The sequence below is a fragment of the Tetrao urogallus genome, assembly GCF_951394365.1.
Source record: "Tetrao urogallus genome assembly, chromosome: 6".
NCBI classification, from domain to species: domain Eukaryota; kingdom Metazoa; phylum Chordata; class Aves; order Galliformes; family Phasianidae; genus Tetrao; species Tetrao urogallus.
Window position 1 is genome coordinate 36,512,124 of NC_136819.1, and position 22,803 is coordinate 36,534,926.

General features: G+C 35.4%; 1 protein-coding gene across 4 annotated transcripts in view; it reads right to left on the minus strand.

Moving 5' to 3' along the window:
• The window catches only part of RALGAPA1 (Ral GTPase activating protein catalytic subunit alpha 1), a gene marked incomplete at both ends in the record, with an annotated part of 113,683 nt that overhangs the window by 84,673 nt on the left and 6,207 nt on the right, over nt 1-22,803 (minus strand). For all 4 annotated transcript variants that reach the window (XM_079536710.1, XM_079536709.1, XM_079536708.1 and 1 more), the window contains 12 exons: nt 1,022-1,170; nt 3,183-3,320; nt 3,819-4,010; nt 5,945-6,184; nt 6,551-6,759; nt 11,817-11,955; nt 12,164-12,279; nt 13,398-13,575; nt 14,693-14,736; nt 15,381-15,438; nt 16,471-16,520; nt 16,986-17,096. In XM_079536710.1, coding sequence (XP_079392836.1) covers nt 1,022-1,170; nt 3,183-3,320; nt 3,819-4,010; nt 5,945-6,184; nt 6,551-6,759; nt 11,817-11,955; nt 12,164-12,279; nt 13,398-13,575; nt 14,693-14,736; nt 15,381-15,438; nt 16,471-16,520; nt 16,986-17,096 — 1,624 coding nt within the window. The remainder of the gene's footprint in view (nt 1-1,021; nt 1,171-3,182; nt 3,321-3,818; nt 4,011-5,944; nt 6,185-6,550; nt 6,760-11,816; nt 11,956-12,163; nt 12,280-13,397; nt 13,576-14,692; nt 14,737-15,380; nt 15,439-16,470; nt 16,521-16,985; nt 17,097-22,803) is intronic.

Here is a 22,803-nt window from a genome sequence, read left to right on the forward strand (position 1 = left end):
TTCTCAAATACACTGCAAACAGCCTAACTTGATTATTGTAGAAGAAATTAATGAAATCGTAAGATAATGGTCTTTTTTTCTGTATAAATGACAGGTTTGGGCAATGTAACATTATCATAAATAAAGCTTCATTCGTTATTTTGTGTGACACAGAATCTCTGTCATCACAGTCTAGAGTCACTTCTTTAAAATGATACTGAGAAAGAAAATAGCAACTCAGTGGGATCTGTTTTCTGTTGCTTTTCCTAATTCCCCATTGGTGATTACTTGTTTCCTCACAAGGGGAGACAAATTTTACGTGATGTACAGGGTACTTACCCAGGAGATACTAGTGAGAGACTGAATGCAAGTCAAGTTAAAATGGAATAAATCAGCCATTTGACATCCCCTTGTTACTGCCTCCTTGCAATAGAGAATGGTGACAATATATTACCTCAATAGAGACAGTTATTTAAAAGAGAGGAGGAAATAACGTAGATGACTTGTAAGAGGGTCCCTTGCTCCTGCTATGCAACTTAAACACTGGAATGGAACAACACTGTTAAACAGTAAATGGACTCTAGCACAAACTTCTTCATTAGCAATTAATTTCAGCTTTAGAGCAACCCACATCTCATTATAATAATTATCCAGACTTAACTGAGTATTTTTGTCTACTTTCAAATCAGACTGTGAAGCTTCATACATGACTTCATACTTAGTACTCTCATACACGAGAAAAGCTTCCTGCAAAAAACAAGCCATCACTAGCTACTTAATAGTAGTCCATGTACACCAGCTTATTTCTTTTTTCATTGAGGCTAAGCCGTCTCAAACTAGCCAGCAATAACTATTGGTTTTAGCAGAGAAGCTCACCAATTTCTCTATGGAAAGTTGCTGGAGATTGTTAAAGTTCATGCATTTACTGATTTAGAGAATCTGATTCACACAGTCACTACCGTCCTATTGTGTTTACCGCCAAGAACACTTTCACATGTATCTTATGAAATAATAATTTAAGATAAAAACAACAGCGTTTTACCAGGTCTTCTTGTCCATAGTAACTTGAACTACCATGTGACGGTAGATATTAAGAATCCGTTTACACATATCAGTATGTTCATCCAACAGAGTTTTAATTTCATTTGCAGGCTCAAGAAAGAATATGTTTGAAGAATTTATTATAAAAACCTGCAGGTTAAAAAAAAGTGTAATGAGCTTGAAGCACTCTGATATTTTCAACAACTCTGCTAATAGTAATCGAGAAAGACAAAATCCATGATTAACAATATCGGCTGCATATACATTCAGAAGTATATATTTAAATACATGTAAGTTTGATTTGATAATAAAATAAGATATTAATTTTAATGATTTTTTCTATTAAAACATTAATATATCTTTGTTCTCCTAGATACGTGGTACAGTAAATTACTCAATCAGATTATTTAATATAATGGACAAAATGTGCCAGTAAAGAAGTCTACTGCTTCTTTAAGCATAAAAGCTCCCCTGCAAGCCAGTAACGGACTGGTATAACACATGCTAAACTACTTGAAATAGTCCCATATAAACAATAAATGCTACCATGATTAACTGCTGTCAAGATTGACTGTTCACAAACACCACTTCCTAGATATTTACATTAGGAAGCTTGCCAAAATACATACTGGAGTTCACAGAATCACAGAATCACAGAATTGTAGGGGTTGGAAGGGACCTCCAGAGATCATCGAGTCCAACCCCCAGAATTCAAGTCTGTACGCTCAGAGCCAAAAGGATATAATTCTCATAATATGCAGAAGTAAATGAAAAACAGTCAATGACATTAAGAATTGCTTTGACTATGTTTTGCTCCGTGTGTAGTGGAATGATATGTGAGCATTAAGCATCAACAAGATAAAAAAAGAGATATATTTATTATTAGGCCTTAAATATATGTTTTAACTTTTTTTCCAGGTTGGCTTTGTTTTCGTTTTTTTTTGTTTGTTTGTTTTGTTTTTTTCTTTTTCTTTTTAAATCAACTTGGGTTAAGATATTGAGGAGGTTGGGCCCAAATACATTTGTATTTTTCATAGAAGCCAATAATTACTGGTCAAAACACTAATCACTAATTGTTAAGATGGAAAATAATTCTGTCCTCTCAAGTGCTCTTTAGTGTATTATTGCTTAACATAACAACATTCTTGGGATGAAAAATGGTAATAATGTATATTTACAAAAAGAAAAAAAAAGTCTAGCAAAGACTTTTGCAGCTCAGACACTAGTGATCCAGCCTTCTTAAGGCTGAATGATTCAACGTTTTTAAAAGTCAGTGACAGTTTTGCACTGATGTCAATGGACAGTGAATTAAGGCTTTCAGAATGAAAGTCTCTAAGGGCCTAGAAATAAGCCTAGAAACAGGAAGAAAATTCAATAGACAAGTCTTTGATAACTGATTCAGAAAACGCAAACATGGTTCCAGGTCTGGAAACCTCTCAAATTCAGACACTGTACTGAGGTAGTATGCCTCGAGTCTGGCATCTTATAAATCTTTGAAGCTAAAAAAGATATTTGCTGTTCGAATGATCCTTTGTCTAAAAAACATCAATATGGAGAACCTCCCAACCATTCACAGATATGTAAACTTAAATATTAATTCAAATTGAGAGAGACGCTTCTTTCTTCCCTTAGAAGCATTTCATACATATTCCGCATGTTGCATGCATACTTATGTATGCAAAGATTAAGAAGGTTAAATTGTTATGTTTGAATATAAAATCTGTTTTCAGTTACAAAGTTTATTTTTGTATTTAACAGCATTATAGGAAATCCTTTTTTAGGAAATCCTTCAAGCTGCAGAAATCTTAATTAAGATGGTCATTTATGTTGTAATTGGAAACAACAGAGTAGCAACAGATGTTTTGTTTAGAATCAATTTTCTTCCAGATAGAAGAATATTATGAAGGTTGAAGTCATGCACACACTTCTGTGAGTCTGTACACGTACATATTATACATAAAATGCACATATTTTACATGATCATAAATGCATTTCAAAAACCCTAAAAACTCCTGATTGTATTTAAAATAATTAGAAAAACTGAGAGATGCTTTGAAAGAGCATGGGAATCCTTTGTAGGAATACTTTATTCCATTCTTTATGTGCTGACATCATGAGTTTTACTTTTAGGATGAAAATTAAATATCAAGCCTATTTCATACCTGTAATACTGACTGCATTCCAGCTCGTACATTTTGCTCTTCTGTATCAATCTCAGATAGTTTATGCAAAGTCTCTTGGTAACAGCCATTTCTTGCCCAGTTTGAGTTCCTAACATGACTGCAGTTCATAGCTTTTTCCTGAAAAATATTTTGCCCTTAAAGTTCACATTGATTTTTTGATAGGTATTTTTGTTTTACAGTAAAGAAAAATTATGCCATAATAAATAGTAGACAGAAGTTTAATACGTATCTTAAAGATAACATCATGTTTTAAAAGGCTTGTAGGAATTATTTTCAAGTACCTGGTTAAATACTTGCTATTTTCATCACTCATTTATTTGTATATAACTTGTATTCAGCTGAAAGCTTGAATATTTCATTATTATACAAACCATATCTTGAAACCAGATTATAAAACTATGTTTTTTTTAAATTGAACTAAACACATTAAAAAATTACAGATAATAGAGCAAACTGGTACCTCACATACACACTGTTTAATTATCATTGCTTCATTCCCCCAACAGATGCTTCAACATTAAGCCAACCACATATAATCTGTTGAATAAGCCCACTTGGTCTCAGCCTCTGCCCACTATGCAAAAGGTGCAGAAAGAGCAGTCAACAATATCTTACCTCTTCTCTTTCTTTTGCTTTCTCTGATGAATTGCGGTCTACAACATTTTCATCACAATCTACAGTTGCACACTGCATTATTTCTTCATATTCTTTCATAAATAAAGGCTTATCTTCTTGCTGAATCCATTCCTGATATACCTTTACCACTTTCCTCATGGCAGCTGCTTCGCATATTGGCAACAGAAATGCCTGGGAGTAGAAAAAGAAAACAATAAAACCCAGTTACAATACTTGAAAAATGGCTAAAAAGGTGTGGCTTCAAGCTATATCTAGAGCTGAACGTTTTTAGGTGTAAAGTGCATAAAGTAAAGAAGCATCAGGATAAACTTCAAACTCACTTAAGCACTGCTTTATAATAGGCAAGCTCTAAGGGATAAGAGAAAATAAAGTACAACCATTGTAGGATATTGACTAGGAAATTTCTCACAAACCTAAATGTTTGCTCACTTTCTTCATCTGTAATGTGAGAGTGTGCAGACAGATGGTAAAGAAAATGCTTTATCAAGAAAACTTGAAAGCTTCTCTGCAAAAAAGATAGACATGAGAATCTACACAGGTGGATCTATTCAGTGTCTGGACTGCTGAAATTAAAGCCTAAATACTCATCAAAAGCATGCAAAACAAATGGTAGAAGTTTCTTCTACAATACCTTCCGTTTAAAGCACTTGGAAGAGTAGCATTAAATCAGTTCTAAACTGCTAATAAAAATGGAAGCAACATTCATTACTCATAGTCATTTATTTTACTTTTACCTAAAAGAGATTCAGAGTAGTAGCCTTAAAACTAATGATTCACTGAAAAGACTTCAGAATTATTGTTTTAAAAAATCATGTTTTTGAGTCAGTGTGACGGCTGATTTCTGCCCTCTCCAGGATGTTTTATGTAACTGCTATGCCTGTAATGAATAGTCAGAGATCAGGAACTGTTAATATTAGTCAGGCTTCAACTAACTGCATTTATCAAAGACTATAATGACCAAGTAGTATTAAAAAAAACCAAACAGATAAACTACACTAGCACATAGTTTTATGGAGTCTATAGTGTGAATGTTGAAAACTCACTGACCATGCCTTCAAGGCATACCCACATGACAAAAACAAGATATTCTCTCTCCAGAAATGGATGTGTCATATGAATACCACACTAAAAATAAGTGTGGGGAAAAAAAAAAAAGAAGGGAAGAGTTCTAATAGTTCTGTTAATTTAGAATCTCCGTTCAGTGTCTCAGACTGTCAACCCGGGAGTTTCCACAAGGTAACTGCTGTTTTCTTCATTAACGTGTCCAAACTCTTCAACACACTAGATATTGTTAAGCTTCTGACATTCACCTCATTTAAGAACATCAATTTTAACCAGAAATACTGGAGTTTTAATGTTTGGTTTCCTGTTCTTTAAAGAAATCTATTTGCATTTCAACTGAAAGCTAGAAATTTTTCTTTATTATTATTAGGAAAAACCTTTTCACCTTTAAGTCCTTATGCCATAGGGCATAAAGAAAGTCTACCTTCCATTAATTGTCTTGGTTTGAACTCAAAGCTATGTATCTTCGTATTACAAAGAAAGACTTGATATTCTGGTATATATTCTTAGTTTAAATTTGTTCAGTAAAATTTCCAGCTATAAAAACCTATCTTGAGTATGTTCAGCTTATGTGTCTGGTTGCAGTAGAGTTACAAGCAGAATCTGTTACCTTCTGTAGCCATCTGTCTCACTTTTCTGGTGAATACTGACAAGGTAAGGTCATTTCACTGCCGCTAAAACAGATCTGCAGAACAGCTGCAGACTCCTAAAGCAGGCTTATATTTAAGTTTGGTTGTGAGTTATAACAGCTATGGGGCTGAAGAGATAAAACATTCCTGTCAAATTGTAAAGTCCGAGCTAAATTCTCTCAAGCTGGTTATCAAAGAAATAGAATTAGAAAAGGAAGGGTCCAGACACATTCTACACAAGAAGTAAAGATTCTGAAGTATCTTCTAATTTTAAAAGCATTTTAAAGGCAAAATGACAAAAAAATGTACAGTTTAATAATGTCCTAGTTAGCAAATACACTTGAAAAAATATGACATAATGATCACTTCTAGTGTAATTTTATTGCTCTTGTATTCGAAGGAAGATTTTTTTACCTGTCGAAAAATCTCAGTTAGAAAATTAACATTACTTCTTTTAGAAGAAAAGACTTTGCGGACGATTTCAATATCAGTTAAATGTTCTTCATCAATACTGCAGAGGCTAGAAGAACTTGGTTCTCTCTCTGTTAGAGTACTTGTATTAGAATGCGATTGTTCTGGCTCTGCATTTCTATCCTGCTTGTCAGTATTGTCATTTTTGCTGTCTTCTCTTGAAGCCATGCTAGCAGCTGCTCTCTGAAAGAAAAATTAAGAGAGTATTTCATAGCAGATTTTAGTAATACAATTTGAATGGCACAATTTAAATCACACAGAAGTACTCTTTAAAACAGTACAGAGAATCCATGAAAAAGAACAAATATAAAATTTACAGTACTCCAAAGCTTTACTTGTTTAAAACACAAATATTTAGCAGATTTAAAAAAAAAAAAGAAAAAGGACCATAATGACTTCTTCTAAACTGAATTCATAAGCAGAAGTTTTTTTTAGAAATTTTCTTTTTTAATTCTGCATTAATTATAATGATCAAAAGATTGTATGCTGCTGGCAATACTAGTAAGCAAAAAACATAAAAACAAGAAAATGTTGTTTATTTAGCTTTACCTGAATATTCTTTGGCACATTTTCACCTTCAATCCCAGGAATATGAGGTCCCGTATGGGGTTTTGGCTCAAGCCAGAAAGACACCAACCACCGAATGACAATAACACGAGCCTTAATAAAAGGTTCCTTTGTGCAATATATTGCCTCATTGGTTTCAGCATCTTTCTTAACCATTACGTAGTGTGGCTTTGGTCTCATCTGTGGTATATCTGTAAGGAAAAACAACATTTAAAAATACATCAAAGAGAAAGCTCTGTTCAACTGAAGCCACTCTATGATTCTATATGTAAGAAATCTTAAAACTATGACCAATACACATGAACGTTCAGAGATGCTGTTTCTTCACATTCACCACTGAACATCACATTCCAAGCCGTGCTGAAACGGCCACAACATAGATAGTTCCAAAACTAAACAATAAGGATTCAAAAGACTGTAATTTTCTCCTGGAGTGAAAACGTATTTATAATCCAACAAACAGTAACAAGCTTTTACTATTCTAAAACATTTAACTTTCATCTAGAAGGCATTTGTTGTATGGCTTACAGCCTTGTTTAAATTTTAAAAACTTCTACATCCTTTTCATGCTTTCAGCCTTATTTTTAATTTACATGCTATATTTACATTTAAAGAGAAACCTCAGTAAACTCATCCAAGAGCATAACTACTTCACACTTGCATTGCACAATGAGCTTTAAATAGGAAAATAACCATTAACGAGACCAAAATGCATCCTATACAAGAAAATAATGTTCATATATAATGACAGTGCTGTCATTTAAAAAAAAACTTTTTAAGAAGTGTTTATAGCTAAGTTACAAAGCAACAATTTATCTGTGACTCATACCAAATTTACAGACATTTAAGAGCCTTGTAAGCCACTGAGCTCCCTACTACCAAATTTACTAGGTGAACAAATACAGTTCAGATGCAGTTCAGAAGCAATGCGTCGTCATATTTTCTAATGAATCCCCAGAAATATCTGTTTGTCTGCAGCAAGCCAAAGTTAAGCAATATAGTTAGCAATAAAGGTCAACAGTTGTTTACTGATGCTGGCCCTAACATCTAATCATGGCTGTTACAGGAGAGCCTTAATTCCAAATTATATTTTATAAGCAGCTGCAGTAAAAGTGGACTGTTGGTCCTGGAATAGGTGAAAGATGAACAATACAACAGGGAGAACACTTTAAGTCTCACAGCTCCATCTAAGACCACATTTCTATCACATAATTTTGCTGGACTTTGCTGCCAGAGCAACGGCACATGCACCTTCATATGACTTAGTTGAAAGCTGATTCTAGAAGTACTAACTCCCCCACTAGCTTGTAAGGAATGCAATGAATGATGCCCCATGGGATTACAGTTCTGCTCTTTGATTAATTCAGGGTTTATAACCTAAAATTCCCATGTTCAGCACAGTGACTCAGAATATTTTATATCCCCTCGTTCTCAACTCTTGCAGTGACAAAGATGCTGGCAGTGCAATTGGAATCATGAATCTAATTGGAAAACAAAAAAAGAAAAAAGAAAGGTAGTACTGTTTCTTGCTAACTCATCTTAGATGCTATCTACAACTACAGTAAAAATGTTACAAAAATCTAAAAATGTGTTTGGGGGGTGCAGGAAGGGAGAACAGTTTGTTTGTTTTTAAATGGTGCATAACATACCCTCCTGCAAGCACATGTATCAACAGGCCAGTTAAATTCCAGACATATATATAGTTAGCTCAACACTGCAAAATGTGATGTCTAGGTTTCACAACCCAATACTGCTATATAAAAATCAACAGTCAAAAGCGACTACAAGACTTCTGGATGTGAGTGGCCATTTCGGTGGGAGTAGTGTGCCAAGTTTATTTCCAGTTCTTCAGTGTAGAAAAGCAAGTAGAAGATCTGCTCTAATACAGAGTCAATGAAAATGCAGCTAAGGACTAAAGACATTGGGTGCCATCCGAGCACATCTTACTGCTGGTATTTCAGTATAACAGTTTTATCTGGAGATACCATGCAATCCCAAACCATGCCCAGAAGAGAGAAAACAGAAAATGATGATCCTACTCAGATAAGGAGAGAGATGCACTGGAAACTTAAGATGCATTCCATAGTTTTACAATCTTTAGTTGGCAGTTCAAAAATACTAGTACTAGGATTCAAAGATGTAAAGTAGCCATGTTAGAAAATGTAAAGTTGTTCCCCATCTGTGTCTTCCTAATGTTAGGCCAACAACTTTTCAGGGATACAGTATTACTTCTTTTGGGCTATATATGGTGCCATTAATCCAGGAAGAATAAATGTAGACAGCAGCAATGTAATAATTGCCTAGATAATAGCTGATTATCTTACAATAGAAATATAAACTTTCAGATGTTTGAAGTTTACAGCCACCCTATGACAAAGGTTTCCCTGTTAATATTACAAATACACAAGACAACATCCAGCACCACCACTGAGAATATCCAAGTCGATGCATCTGTTTCCTTCCAAGAGACATGCACAAAACCAGTGATAATCTCAACACAACACTGCTTAACTGAGGAATGTTTACAAAACGTACTTTAAAATTTAATCCAGTACTTTCAATGGAGGCATTATTTTTAGAGGAAACTGCATTACTCTTGTATACCATCCATGTAAGAATAACTTACAAATGCACAGAACGCTTTTAAACAGCTTAGAAATTTTTATTTAGTACAAGTACAGAAAAGTACACCATTTCCATTTTGTAGAAAGCAGCAACTTAAGAAAAACATCTAAAAAAATTATACATCTTAAACTGCAGCATGTGTTACTGCACAGCCTGTGAAAAAATGATGTGCCTGGTAGTGCAAGGCAGAAAAATCAGTCCTCTGACATCTACTGCATTCAGTAGAAGGTGAAGGCTACAATCCTAGCTATGCAGTAACAGCACTTGGACAGTTGTTTCACCCCTTTCGAAAAAAATAGTACACAAGCTGTAAACACAGCTTTGCAGTGCACTGTCTCCTGTAATTTCACAGCATCTTCCCAGAAAAGCCTCTCTCTAGGTATTCTTAACTATATCATGTAATGCAGCTGTTTCTCAAATGCATCCTCCATCAATTATTTCTTGTGTTTTCACACTTCTGCCAGTCTTCAAAGTATTTGTGAGGGCTTCATGGAAGGGCACAGACCTAAAACCGGAGCAAATCAGAAACTTACTAAATTGACTAAAATAACACAAGAAAATATTCCTTTCCCCAAGTTTTCATTTTTCCTTTATTTTGTTTAGTTTTTCCCTCAACTCTGGGAACGTAGTGTGAACTTATTCAAAGAGGACAAGTTTTATATGGAACAGACAATGAAAAGACCAGGGAAAAACAGATATAATGGTGGTCCTTACAGTTTTGATCATGCTTACAGTTTAAGGCAGTAAGGAGCACAGAGAACTATGGGACAGACTACTTTCTGGTTTACTTGTAAACAAATAAGCTCTTCTAAATGGCTTGGAAATGCAACAGATAGGTAGGATGGAAGTAAAAATGACCCTGAAATCCATACTCCAGAGAACATCTTACAGAATATGAATAGATGTTAAAAGACATTTGAAACAATTCTACTCTTGTACTGCACTGCTCTTCTAAGCCTAAGAGACTCCAAGGATTTCAGAGGAGGCATATTAGCTTCTCGTAACTGAATATGCATTACTGTAACTGATACACATCTGAAAATCTTGCTTAAGAAAATCATTACTCAATTACCATCTTCAATAAATGACTAACGCTTGCTTAGTAAAACTACTGTTTCCATTTGTAACCTCATGATTTTTTCTAAATTAAACATAAAGCTAGTAGGACAAAAGCAAGTTTTTAATCAGCATGCTCAGTGTCCAAGCTTTTGCTGTTTTCTGCCTAAACGACTTGTTAATTTTGTTCAGAACTGGCAAGTAGAAGATGGTTTTCAATTAGAGGGAGGGGAGGAATGCCAGAGAAGAATTTCAGAAAGGAAAATCTCTATTCCGCTTACCAGTGTTTCTGCTGTCTCTGCTACTGTACTCTTCCTCAGACTGCTTCTGACTTTGCACAACTTAAGGCACTGACAGTAGTTTTGGAGATCTGTGTTAATTTTTTTCTTCTTTCCCATTGTCCTAAGGCCTTGCAAGTTTCCTGTTTATGGTTCACAGGAAAAGAAAGAACTATAGTAGTACTTCCGTGGAAGAGTCAATCAAGACCTTCATAGAAAGAAATAAGGTTTCCACATTTCTTCTTCCAAGACCTCAAAGAAGTAGCACTTGCAGCTATTTCATCAATGAAGCTCTTCAGTATCTTCACACAATTCTTGCTCCACAATTGCTTACGACTGGATTTATACTGTTCCTCTTCCCCTGTATGAGAAGGTCCACTGTTTGTAGGAACACCTGTCCCAGATTTTAAACACACATCTCTGCAGAAAGCCATAATCCACACATAGACTAGTAGCAAGAAAGACCTTTTCAGCATCCTTTTCCCATAGCTTGATTTTAGAATATGGAATTATGGCTGGAGAGATTACTATTAATCCTTATGAGATGCTGCATCAACAGCCAAAAGAAGTGGTGCTGTGTACATATTATTCGAGCAATGAAATATATCTAAAAGCCTGAATAGATCATATTGCTTTGTTTGTTGTGTGGGTGAATATAAACCTGAGTAGCAAAGTCAGGATACGCAAACAACATTCCAGTTAAGAATGAGCTAAAAACTTCTAAACAAAATTCTGGTTGGGTTTGCTAAGTAAACACCTAGAATTCCAGATTTATATAGAAAGATACATTTTAGCAATGTCTTTTTTAAAGATTGTTAAAACCTACCTTCCTCCTCCTAATGCAAGCACATGACGAAAATACAGCTGATGTAAAAATATAGCTAACTTTGCCCTGATTGAACTCTTGAACAAGCACAGTATGATCCCATATGTTTCTTTATCTGTACATATTCTGTATGGATAAAATCAGCATTCCCAAAGAGCAGAACTTCTCTTAACATAATTAATTTATCTTCTGAGCCTAACAACAGAGGTCACATAAAGAATTGTTTTACATTTAGTTTAGCTGAATTGTGTTAATACGTTAAGATTGACAGAAATTAATAAAGGGATCAAGTGCTTCCACAGATAATAGAAAGCCATGAAACAGAAGCCATGTTTCCTTTCATAAGAAATACTGAGCATAAAGAACATTCTCCTTAGTATACCTTAAGCAAGAAACTGCTTTGCCACGTTCTTTGTTACAGGAAATATAATGATCATTTACTTTATCAGTTGTATAGACTTACCAAGTATAGGGTTATATAAGCTGGTCTCCTTACAGATGTTTGGGAAGATAGAAGGTAAGTAATATTTCTTAAAATTTGAGAATAAAAATGAAAATCCCTTTTCCTGGTTTTCTTTGTTCTTCCATTCTAAACTCTTAACCTTAAAAACAAGAAAATATTTTAAATTAAGTAAATCTAGAAGAGAAAGATAACAGATGAAACTGTCTCTTTATACATTATTTCCCTGAAACAATATCATTTTTATATACATTTGCAATATAGAGTGCTAACTGTTTTTTTCCCCTTTCCACTGGACAAACAGATGTTAGTTACTTCATGTTTATTTGCTTGAAAGCTACAGAACATACCTGAATTACTATGTATTTCAGAAGCGCTTCCAAGAAATAGCTTGTTAAGTCTTCTTGTCCTTTATCCCCAGATTGAGGTGGAACAAGTGGAGTGATTTCCTCTATAGTCACTTGAGCTATCAAAGAATATTAATAATGATTTTTAAGAAAATCAGATCTACACTTATATGACTTCCGTATAAACACCTACCAGGTCATGAAGGTAGAAATGTACTGCTATAAACAGAGAGGTACAGGCAAAACAAAGTAAACACACATTAAAGAAATTCAGTAAGCTTTAGCTAATAAATCAACATACAAATAATTTCTTATGTTACTAAAAATACAGAGAAGAATTAAATTCTCTTTATGCACCTTGAAATTTATCTGCTAAGACCAAATTTTTCTGAAGGACATAATCAATATTTCTAAATTTATGCAAATAATGAAGAGCATAGTGTTTGTGTTTCACAAACGCCAACGCTTTATTTACATCTACATTTTCTTCATTTAGCAATTCATCAGTTACATCAAATAAAGATTTAGTTTTATACATCCTTTGCCTCTAAAGTGAAACTAGATAGGTGCTATTTTTCTCTTGGTCCTGCAGTAAGATGCTTGCATTTAACTATTTGTACTCTGCAATTCTATGCTGCCAAGACAGTTGGATTTTTTCCTTCTTTCTTGTGTTTGCATACGAGATAACTTCAAAACACGGCTTAAAGTAACTTATATCTCCAGAGATAACCTGTCAAGAAATTCAGCAGCTGGAGTCAGCTTTCTTTCTGTAAATTTAACTACCAACCAACAAGACACTGTTTCCTCTATATATGATGCTTGTGTCAGCTCTAAAGCATTAGATGGAGGTGGGGAGAAAGGCAACAGCACTTTCTGCTCAGAGGAATAAAGTGCTTAGCTTCTCATTCATATTTGTCTGAATACACAGTTTGCAAGCAAAATATACAGTTTGCAAGCAACACCACTCAATTCCAATTCATGGATAAATCTGAATTCCTACAAAAGGTATATGCATTGAATCACAAAGTAAGAATTTTCCCCAAAGCTACAATTAGCTGATATTTACTGCTGGAGTGAACAGCTGAAGATAAATTTGCCATGAAAACGATCATAAGAAAAAGTTATCTCTACACTCCATCAATTAGGAAGATATGAAATTTTTAAAGCTATGATCATTATCACATCAATTATGCAGAGGAAAAAAAAAAAAAAAGAGTAATTTTACCAAATTACTTACTTTCTTGAACATTGAGAGGAGGGTTAATAAGATTATCTAGTGTTCGGGGACCATATTCAGATTGTGGTGATGAAAATCCAGGAATTAAGCAAGAAAACATCCATAGTTGTTCTTTACTACAGTTATTCTGAAGTGCTTGCAGCCACAGCAGAAAGAGACGCACACCCTCTCGACGTATCTGAAATAAGAAAACAGAACAAGGGAACAAGTTAACTTGGACCAAAACAATTCTGTACATCCTGGAGGGAGGAGGAGAAAGACAGGGATGGAAAAGATGAGAACAGATGGCGTAATCACCAGCAAAGACAAGCTAGCAGTGTGCAGGCCCTCTTGAATTGCAAGCCCAATATGATCTCTTTTACAGTGCTTTCCCTGAAAGAAGAGGAAGAAGACAATACACACCTACTCACTTGCTTGAATAGTGTGAGATACCATCTGAATTTTTAAGAAAATAAGTAATATCGTAAGATCTTGAAATATGTTCGTGAATTGTAGGAGCAGAGCGAGCTTTTTGCTGTAGCAGGACCCACAGAATCACATAATTGTGGGCGTTGGAAGGGACCTCACGAGATCATCTACCCCAATCCCCCTGCTAAAGCAAGTTTCCTTAAGCAGTGTTCAGGCAGGTTTTGAGTATTTCCAGAGAAGCAGACTCCACAACCTCTCTGGGCAACTTGTTCCACTGCTGCCATCCTCAAAGTAAATAACTTTCTTCTCATATTCACATGGAACCTCCTGCATTCCAGTTTTTGCCTGTTGTTCCTCGTCTGTCACTGAGCAGCACTGAAAAGAGCCTGGCCTGTCCTTGTGACATCCAGCCTTTAGATATTTATACTTCATTACTTGAAGAAGGAATGAAAAAGGGTAGAAGAAGTAGAGTCCCAGAATAGTCTTCTCCTGGCTCTTACATTGGAGGACTTCAGGACCAAAAAGCCTGAAGATGGTTCACAGAGAAGTGGCAGAGCTGCTTACTGCTGTACCAAAACCACATGGTCAACCATTGTTATTTTACTACCTACTAGAGAATTACTTAGTTCAAAGACACTAAGACAATCAAAACCTCAGCAACGAACTGATATTCAGTTATTTGCACACATTCTTAAAATAGCTACCCTATAACTACTGTCAATAGTAGTTCCACTGAAATTAAGATCTTGATTAGAAGTGGTTACTTCATGACACTTAAGTCACGACCTGATTCTCACTACTATAATTTTTCCACAAAAATTCACCTTTACGTTCTTATTTTAAAGTAATTAAGACAAAATTAAATAATATGTGACTTTTTCCAATACCTTTAATGAATTTCCAGTATGAAGAAGCTTCTTTAAAATCAACCCTGAAAAGAAAAAAATGTTTTTTTTCTTAATTTCTTTGTTAAGGACGATGTCAGAGTTCTCGGTCAGACTTGCTAGCATCTTTTAAACAAGTCCTTGGCAACCTCCATTTTAATCTTGGTGAGCTTGTTACCTTCAGGCAACTCTCAATGCCAGAAGGAAAAAAAAAGATCACCTCTCACAGCTTCCTTGTAACATAGATCATCTTTCCTAAAGGACTTCTGGGGAGGTATACACTGAACACAAATGATTCTTACATCATTAATACAAGTAAAATCAGAGTTACCCATTTACAAATATAGATCTTCCTCAATTTTTTCCACCTATTACTGGAAAAATTGGAAAATTAGTTTACAGTGCTGCTGTCCACTTGCCTTTGCTCTTTCTCAGCCACCATTACATTTCTGAATTCTCACATAGAAGAGTATCTAATTATGTTGTTGGGTTTTGTTGTTTCATTTCTCTCCACTCTCATCTATTTTTTCCTTTCCTTACCTTAATAATGTTTCAAGACCTTAATCCCTGCTATGGCACTTAAAGTTTCATGAAATCAGTAGCACAAACTCCTAACAGCTAGTGATAAAAAAATAAAAGTTAAAAAAAAAACAGGAAAAAAAAAAGAAAAAGAAAAAGATAAGTAACTTACCAATACTGTGAAATTGCCATCTCTGATGAATCCTTTCTGGAAGGAGTTGCAATATTTTCTACAAAAAAAAAAACAACCAACAAAAAACAAAACCCATCGATCTATGTTGTAGATATCGTATTCACTAAAGACTTAAAAGCACTCTCACAAAAGCCATAGATCAGAAACTGAAAGGTAACTTTAGGAAATTTCCATATTACTTTCCCTGAAAACATTACTGTCCTTTCCATAGAATCCCATTCCGAAAGCTAAAAAGCCCAAAGGCTCTAACACACTGTGTGGCACATCCACATTTCAGATTTCAGATGTCGCTGCAGTTTATCTAGCTTCACTGACTCTTTGCTGGATATTACTATTTACAGCACAGGGAATGAAGTGGGATGAGCATCTGACTCAGTTGCTCTCATTCACAACAGCTGCATTAGGCTTCCAAAGCACAGCTCACCTAATAGCCTTTTCGCAACAACCAATGAACAAATCAAACAGCTCTTTTCAGATTCACCCTCTCCTATACAGCTAAACCTAAGCTTTCAAGCAGCAATATACCTCACAATCAAACAAGAAACCCAACAACAGAAAACCTCCTGAATCTGTGTTCATCCACATAATCAGCATTCAGCTACTTTCTATTTAAAATATCCTTAAAAAGAAAAATCCTGATTACATATTCAGAAATTTTGATCAAAACAAAAAAAGACAAAAACTTGACATTAAGTTATTTTTTAAACTATGATCTCTCATCAGAACCAGTCTGATTTAATTCAGATAGGTTCTAAGACATCTTAAGTAAGTGAAGCAATGATATTGTGAAATGCTACTTTGAAAACCAAAATATAAAAGAAATCTATGTAAAGTGGTTCTGCAGCTGTAATAACCATCACCACCAAAAACTTGGGAACATACACATAAAATGTTTCTTCCAGTTATGATGCCTTCCTGTAAAAATTCAAGTCAACTATAAGCAAGCGGAAAAGGGAATGCAGTTCAGCATAAAGCATATTTGCAGGGGACTGAAGGATAGCTACCGTTACTATTCAACAGAACTTAATTCAAAGCCAAGAATTTACTAAGGAAACTGAAGTTATCTTACCTCAAAAATAAAAAGAATAGAATCTAATTCTTCTCTCTGAGACTTGTGACCTAGATGCAATTAAGAAGATACCAAAGCAGAATTTAAGCAACGCTGAAGATTCTTAGATGCACAAAACAAAACATGCACTTCTACAATCAGTAATTATTTTGCAATCCTTCTGCAAATAAAAAGGACATTTTCTTTTGTTATAGTTTATAACAGCTACATTTCATATACCTTTCTATTATGACAACAACAGCTGGCAGAGATTAAGTTACACACCATATTATGAAGTAAAGCTTCCAATGATTCCACAGCACACAAAAAGCCTAACATCTGAAGAATTCCCATTTTTCAAAATTGCAAAACCAGCCATTAGAGAATAAATTCTACTTCCCCAATCCCCACTCAGGTGTATTTAATTACTCCGCCTTTATTCGCCATGTTAGTGTTTATGCATATTTCTGCATCCCTACTACATGTGATCACAGAAGCACATATACAAAAAAAAACATTCTATTTGAAACACTCACCTTTTTGTTTCAGACCTACTTCAATAGTCACAAAGTTTTCAAAGAACACATAATATATATGTGAGAAATGTAGATCAAAAAACTGTTTGAGATCAATCGATTCTGCATTCTCTGAAAAACAAAACAGAAGATTTTTATTTTCTCAAATACTCAGTCACCCCCAGTATACCATTATCCTGCAGTCAGAAAAGGAGAATTAAAATAAAAAAAAATTACTGGTAAAGAAGTTCTTGAAGTTTCCATTCTTTTAAAGTAAAGCTAATGAAATTAAATACCCGGTGCCCACCAAAATTTAAAACAGGAAGCAGCATCTCCTTTCACAATGCTTGTGCGGCAGCAGCATCTGCAAACCCCAGCAGGGAATCAGAATTCCATGAAGGCTAGCCATATATAGATGAATCTTGGTTTAACTGATAATTCACTAGATATAAATCTACCCTACTGCTCCCATTCTGTACAACAGAAAGACCATCTCTGTCATCCACTGCTATCACCAGCAACTACCAGACACAGCTAAGCTTAATGGGAGGACAGTAAGCAAAGCCCACCTCTGCTCTTTAGAGAAACAAGCAAGTGGCGGAGGAAGCAAGCGGCAGCTCTTGATTCCTACTGTTGCTCCCCCTCCTTCCCTACCAAGCTTCAGACTTGCCCGCCTCATTCATTGCCCCAGGCTCCTTTGATTGTGGTGTCTCTGGAGATGAGATGCTGCTAACTGATATCTCTGAGGCTACCCTTGGGGTGAGGGTAGAAAGTGTGTGCTTTCCTCCCTTCCCCTGTGTAAACAGGAAAGTTTCTGAGCTCTCTTCCAAAATCCCCCCAGACAATTTTGTGCAAATCTTCCTTCAAAACAATATGAAGATTCATCTAGTTTAGGTTTAAACTAGTTGGTATAATTATTTTAAATATCAACAAATACACTGAAGAAAAGGCACTCCCTGCTCAGACGTTTAACAAAAGATTAGAAAAACTAAGTGCACAGAAGAATAGTCAGGAAGCATGTGGCAACAGAAAGGCAGAGTTTTAAAAGGTAAAATGCTTTCTCTTTAAAATAGTGATGTGGAGCTACAACAATAGAACAATAGAGAGTGAATAGAATGGAAATAAGGCAAATCAAAATGTATGCAGATGTTTTATAGCCATTAAGATTTACCAGTTCTACACACTAAGGCAGCATTACTAACTGTTGCTCTTCTAAGTACCTTTCTAATTTTCTATGGAATGTTTTTAAAACCCCTTTCAAATGACATCAATCTTAATCTGCATGACAGGATATATAAACCCCTCCGCCACCCCCCCCAAAAAGCAAGGATGGCCAAAAGCACAGTGTATTTTAAATTCTATTTCTGCAGTACTGCCAATTCAATTTTGTCACAACTCCTGCCGTGAAATTTTCTATTACATGTTGAATTTCTGCAGTATCTTAAGAAAGACGTTCTACCTACGTCTTCCATAACCAGTGTGGTGGAGTCAGTGCTCTCAGAGAAGATAGTGCTGTACTAAAGACTAAGACTGACTCTTCAAGCAGAGTAGCTCACGTAGCAATAACCTTACCAGTCCAGGTAGATAAAGCATGTACCTGATCTTCTACAGGATTAGCAAACCTTCAGTTTTACAGATCACATCAGCATTTATTGATCAGCAGCATAACTGCTATCACGTAGTCTGAAATATTGCAGGTCAGCAAAAAATACTTCCATTTTAAATAAAGTGGACCTTGATTCAAGGAAGGTCAGGGCAATGTGCCAAGAAACTGAGCTATGAGTTCAGTACAATCATTATATCCACTTCTACTGATGAGGCAGAATTCCAGAGTTTTGGACTACAGGCATGAAAACACATCAGGAATGAATTCAACAAGTTTTGAGACAGAAGGAGAGAAGTAGAAATGAAAAGAATGATTGACACATTCAGAAAAGAGGGTATGGTGGTAGAAGATACTCTTTTCATCTTATTTTACCATTGCACAGGAAATACACAAAGAAACGAGGGAAACGGTTGGCTTAATGTGAACGAATGGAAGAAGATTCTAAAAACAGATGAGAAACAGTTAACCAGCTGTGTTTTTGTATGCATACTAAGTGTTTCATCTGTAAAATAAGCAGTCTTTATCCAGATGTAGGTAAATTCAGACGAAAAACTCTTCTTTCAAATTCAATCTTAGCACAACAGTTCATAGTTTTAGTAGCTCCCTTGACTCATCAGGAGAAGAACTAAAGACTTGCCTACGTAACCAAATGAACAGTCAGTCTTTATTACCCCAGTAACTGCAGTGATGCTCAGATAGCTGAGCGTCACTGGCACTATGGTAAAGCTCTTTCCCATTACTCTATTCTCCGAAGAAATACAGATGACACTCCATTCTACTTATTTAGTATTTATCTCTTTAATTACAATGTAAGTAGGTGTCAGTCACCTCAGAAAAAAACAACAGGAGCACTGCTTGACCTGCATTGTTACTATTAACACCTGAACATTAACGCCAGAAGTTTACCTCCCAAATACTCCCATACCTTGGAAGAAGATAATGTAAGTCAAAAGCCCCTGAAGGTTGCAACTTTTCTACCAAACGTATTTCACTCTCATTTCTTTTTAAGATCACATTCAACAGCATAGACAAAATAAGTTTTTGGAATTCATACAGTTAGTAAGCAGTGAGCGCTTGCAGTAAGTGCTTTTGCTTTAGGACACAAGAAAACAAAGATACAACATTTCATTTAATAAGAATTTTGTTCAGTCATTACCTGACCCTAATGCACACACACAAAATTTCTTTTAAGGCCGAAAACTTTAAAGGAAGGAAAAACATGCTTGTACAGCTGAAAGGTCACTGTTTGCCACATACAATAAAAGGCAGCTTCTGCTCATCACCAAACAGCACATTCCATGACTTAATACATTACTGATCCAGAAATCTGGGACTTGCTATTAGTGAAAGAAATCTGGAATGTATTATGCACAGCTGCACAATCCCAAGAATCCCAGCAAGGAGGAATAAGAAAAGAATAATCAGGTACATGATCCTTGAGGTCCCTTCCAACCCGGGTGATTCTGTGGTTCTGTGAAATAGTGATGCAGATTTCAGAAGATTTTTATCTTGTCTGGTGACCTGTTATCGCCCCATTCACAGCTGCCCCTGTACCAGTCTGTAAAGCTACACCATACATCAAGAGACAAGACTCTCCCTGATTACCAGAAAAAAATGCTTTGCATGCACATCATTTGAATTTATCCAACTTCCAGAGATACTCTGCTATGCTCTCCTTCATTTAGAAACTGATCATTTTTCTGAACAAAAGTGTTTCTAAAACATTCAGTTCACCATTATCTTCGGGATCAATTAAAGGTACAGATTTTCAGTCCCATGACATTAAACCATTTTCTTCAGTTCTAAGCAATTTATTTGTTTTTCTCCATGATCTCCCAAGGTATCTTGAATGCTTTACAAAGAGGTAAAAAACCACTTCCTCTACAGGAGACATATGCACGCCGTTTTCATGCAGCCTTGAACTGGGAATTAGCAGGAAGCTGCTTGTCTGCTTTAGCTACTTAAAACTTACCTGCCTTTCTAAGAGAAATGTAACCTTGTGGGACTACACAGAAACAAGCTTCCTTTTCCATCTAAAATTAAGATATTTTTAAACAAAAGAACTTTGCACTTTCTCACCACAGCTTCATGCAACTAACACAAAGTACTGCATTCCTTCCTTGCGTTCTCATGCCCAGATGGGGGAAACAAAAAAAAAAAAAAAAAAAAAGAACTCAAAAATAGATCTGGCGCCATTTAAAGTAGAAAAGTTTCCCAGAACAGGAAAGGGAAAACAGGACAACAGCTATTTCCATATTCCAAGAACGTAAGAACCAAAGCTTAGACTGTACAGTTGGATTAGGTATCTTAGAGGTCTTTTCCAACCTTAATGATTCTAGGATTCTATGATTTACAAAAAATAGTTTTAATACACTGAAATCCAGATTTGCATCTTCATTCAAAGAAGCTCTGACAAGAAAATGCTGTTTTCTTCATACATCACAGTTAGAGTAAACATGGATTTTTTGTGATTGCTGAGTTTTCCTCACTATGTCTCTGTGACCTAAAAATTGATACAAATCTGATCTCTGCATTAACTGCATTCTGTGGTTCCTTTTTATTTGAGTGTTGTGTTTTTGTTTTTGGTTTTTTTTTTTTTCAGGGAGAAAGTTGCATTTCAGTACAGAAGTGACACCTCCTCTGTCCTTCCTTCCCCTCCCTCCTACTAAACTTTTATGAAAGTGGCTTTTGTTTTCTCTACCCCCAGCATTAAGAAGGTAAGTTAGTTTTCCTGGCTGAAATTGCAGAAGTTGTATTCCATTCATGGATTTTTGTTCAATTTTGATGCATGACAGAGAACCAAACTTAAAATGGAAGATTATATCCGAGATAATTGTATGAACCTCATTACAAGAACAGTTAAGTACCCAATAAACTGGAATTTGTATTTCCATTAAATTTATTGAAACTTAAAGTTCTGCTACTCCCCATCTTATAGACTACAGCTGCAGCACTGAAGGACTAAATAAAAAAAAAAAAACACTAAAACAAAATACTATCAAAAACCTCCTCCATCTCTGCTATCAAATTCCACGCGTACATGCGATGATACTTTTAGGAACTCTTTTCACTCATTTTCTGTCAGTTCTTCAAGGAACTTGTTTTTGTGTCTTTTCAAATGGCCAACTCTTCTGCAAGCTACTTGTTCAAAACTTTGCAAAAGGTTACAATCTTCTCAAGAACCCCAGTAAGGCATGGAAATCTTCACTGAAGAAAAATCAGATTCCAAGCCTAATTCTACTCAAACTCTGCTTTAGAGGTTGCTCCAGGGCTTTACTCATGGTTTAATTGTCAGGACACCCCTTTGTAACCAGGAATAATTTGCAGTCACATAAGCAATCCAGTATTTTAATTAAAACATCCATTAATACTACACATTTGAGGAAGGATTCTATTTCAACAGCACATCATACTTAGAAATACAGTGCAGAAGAGTTTAAAAAAAAAACAACAAAAAAAACCACGAAACACAACAAGCCATCATTTTGTCAGATGTAAAATATGAAACAGAAAAAAGCAGTAGATTTTTACTATACATTTCAATTTGTACAGGCTCACCTAAGCACAATTCTGGAAAGTTTCCAAGTTTACATATATAATGCCCCAGTCCATCCCACCCCAGAGGGCAACCTCTGTGAGCTTTAATTTACAATATAAACAACTATCTTTCCCCATATTACAGTAAAAATTATTACAAAGTAGTCCACAGTATGTGTTATAAGTTTATGAGTGAATTTGCAAGAGAAATGCATACTAGTGTTTAGAAGATTGACTCTGCATGAGATTAAAAGTATCAAGTACGTAAATCTTCATTTTCTGCAAAGGACAACTTCAACAGTAAACAATCAGAGCACTGGACGTAAGGCTAGAACAACAGAAAACCCATGCAGATCTTAGAAAGACATGAACTTTTGCTGAAGAGAATATGAACATTCACCACTTACACACAGCACAGAAATTTACCAGAGCAGTTCATGGGATAATCGACACCATTACTGACCAAAATGTCGTTAGCTTTATGTTTGATTAGAAGTGTTTCAGGATTTAACAGCATGTATACAGCAGATAATATATCAAAAGCATTACCCAGAGACTCAGTGGCTTCTTACTCACTTCCCCTCATCCTCACCCAAAAATCTAATAGCACTACAACTGCAACCAACAATGACCAAGAGGATGGCCAGACTTATAGCTCCTTTCTGTAAATCCAGGGTCCACCACCAGCTGAAATTG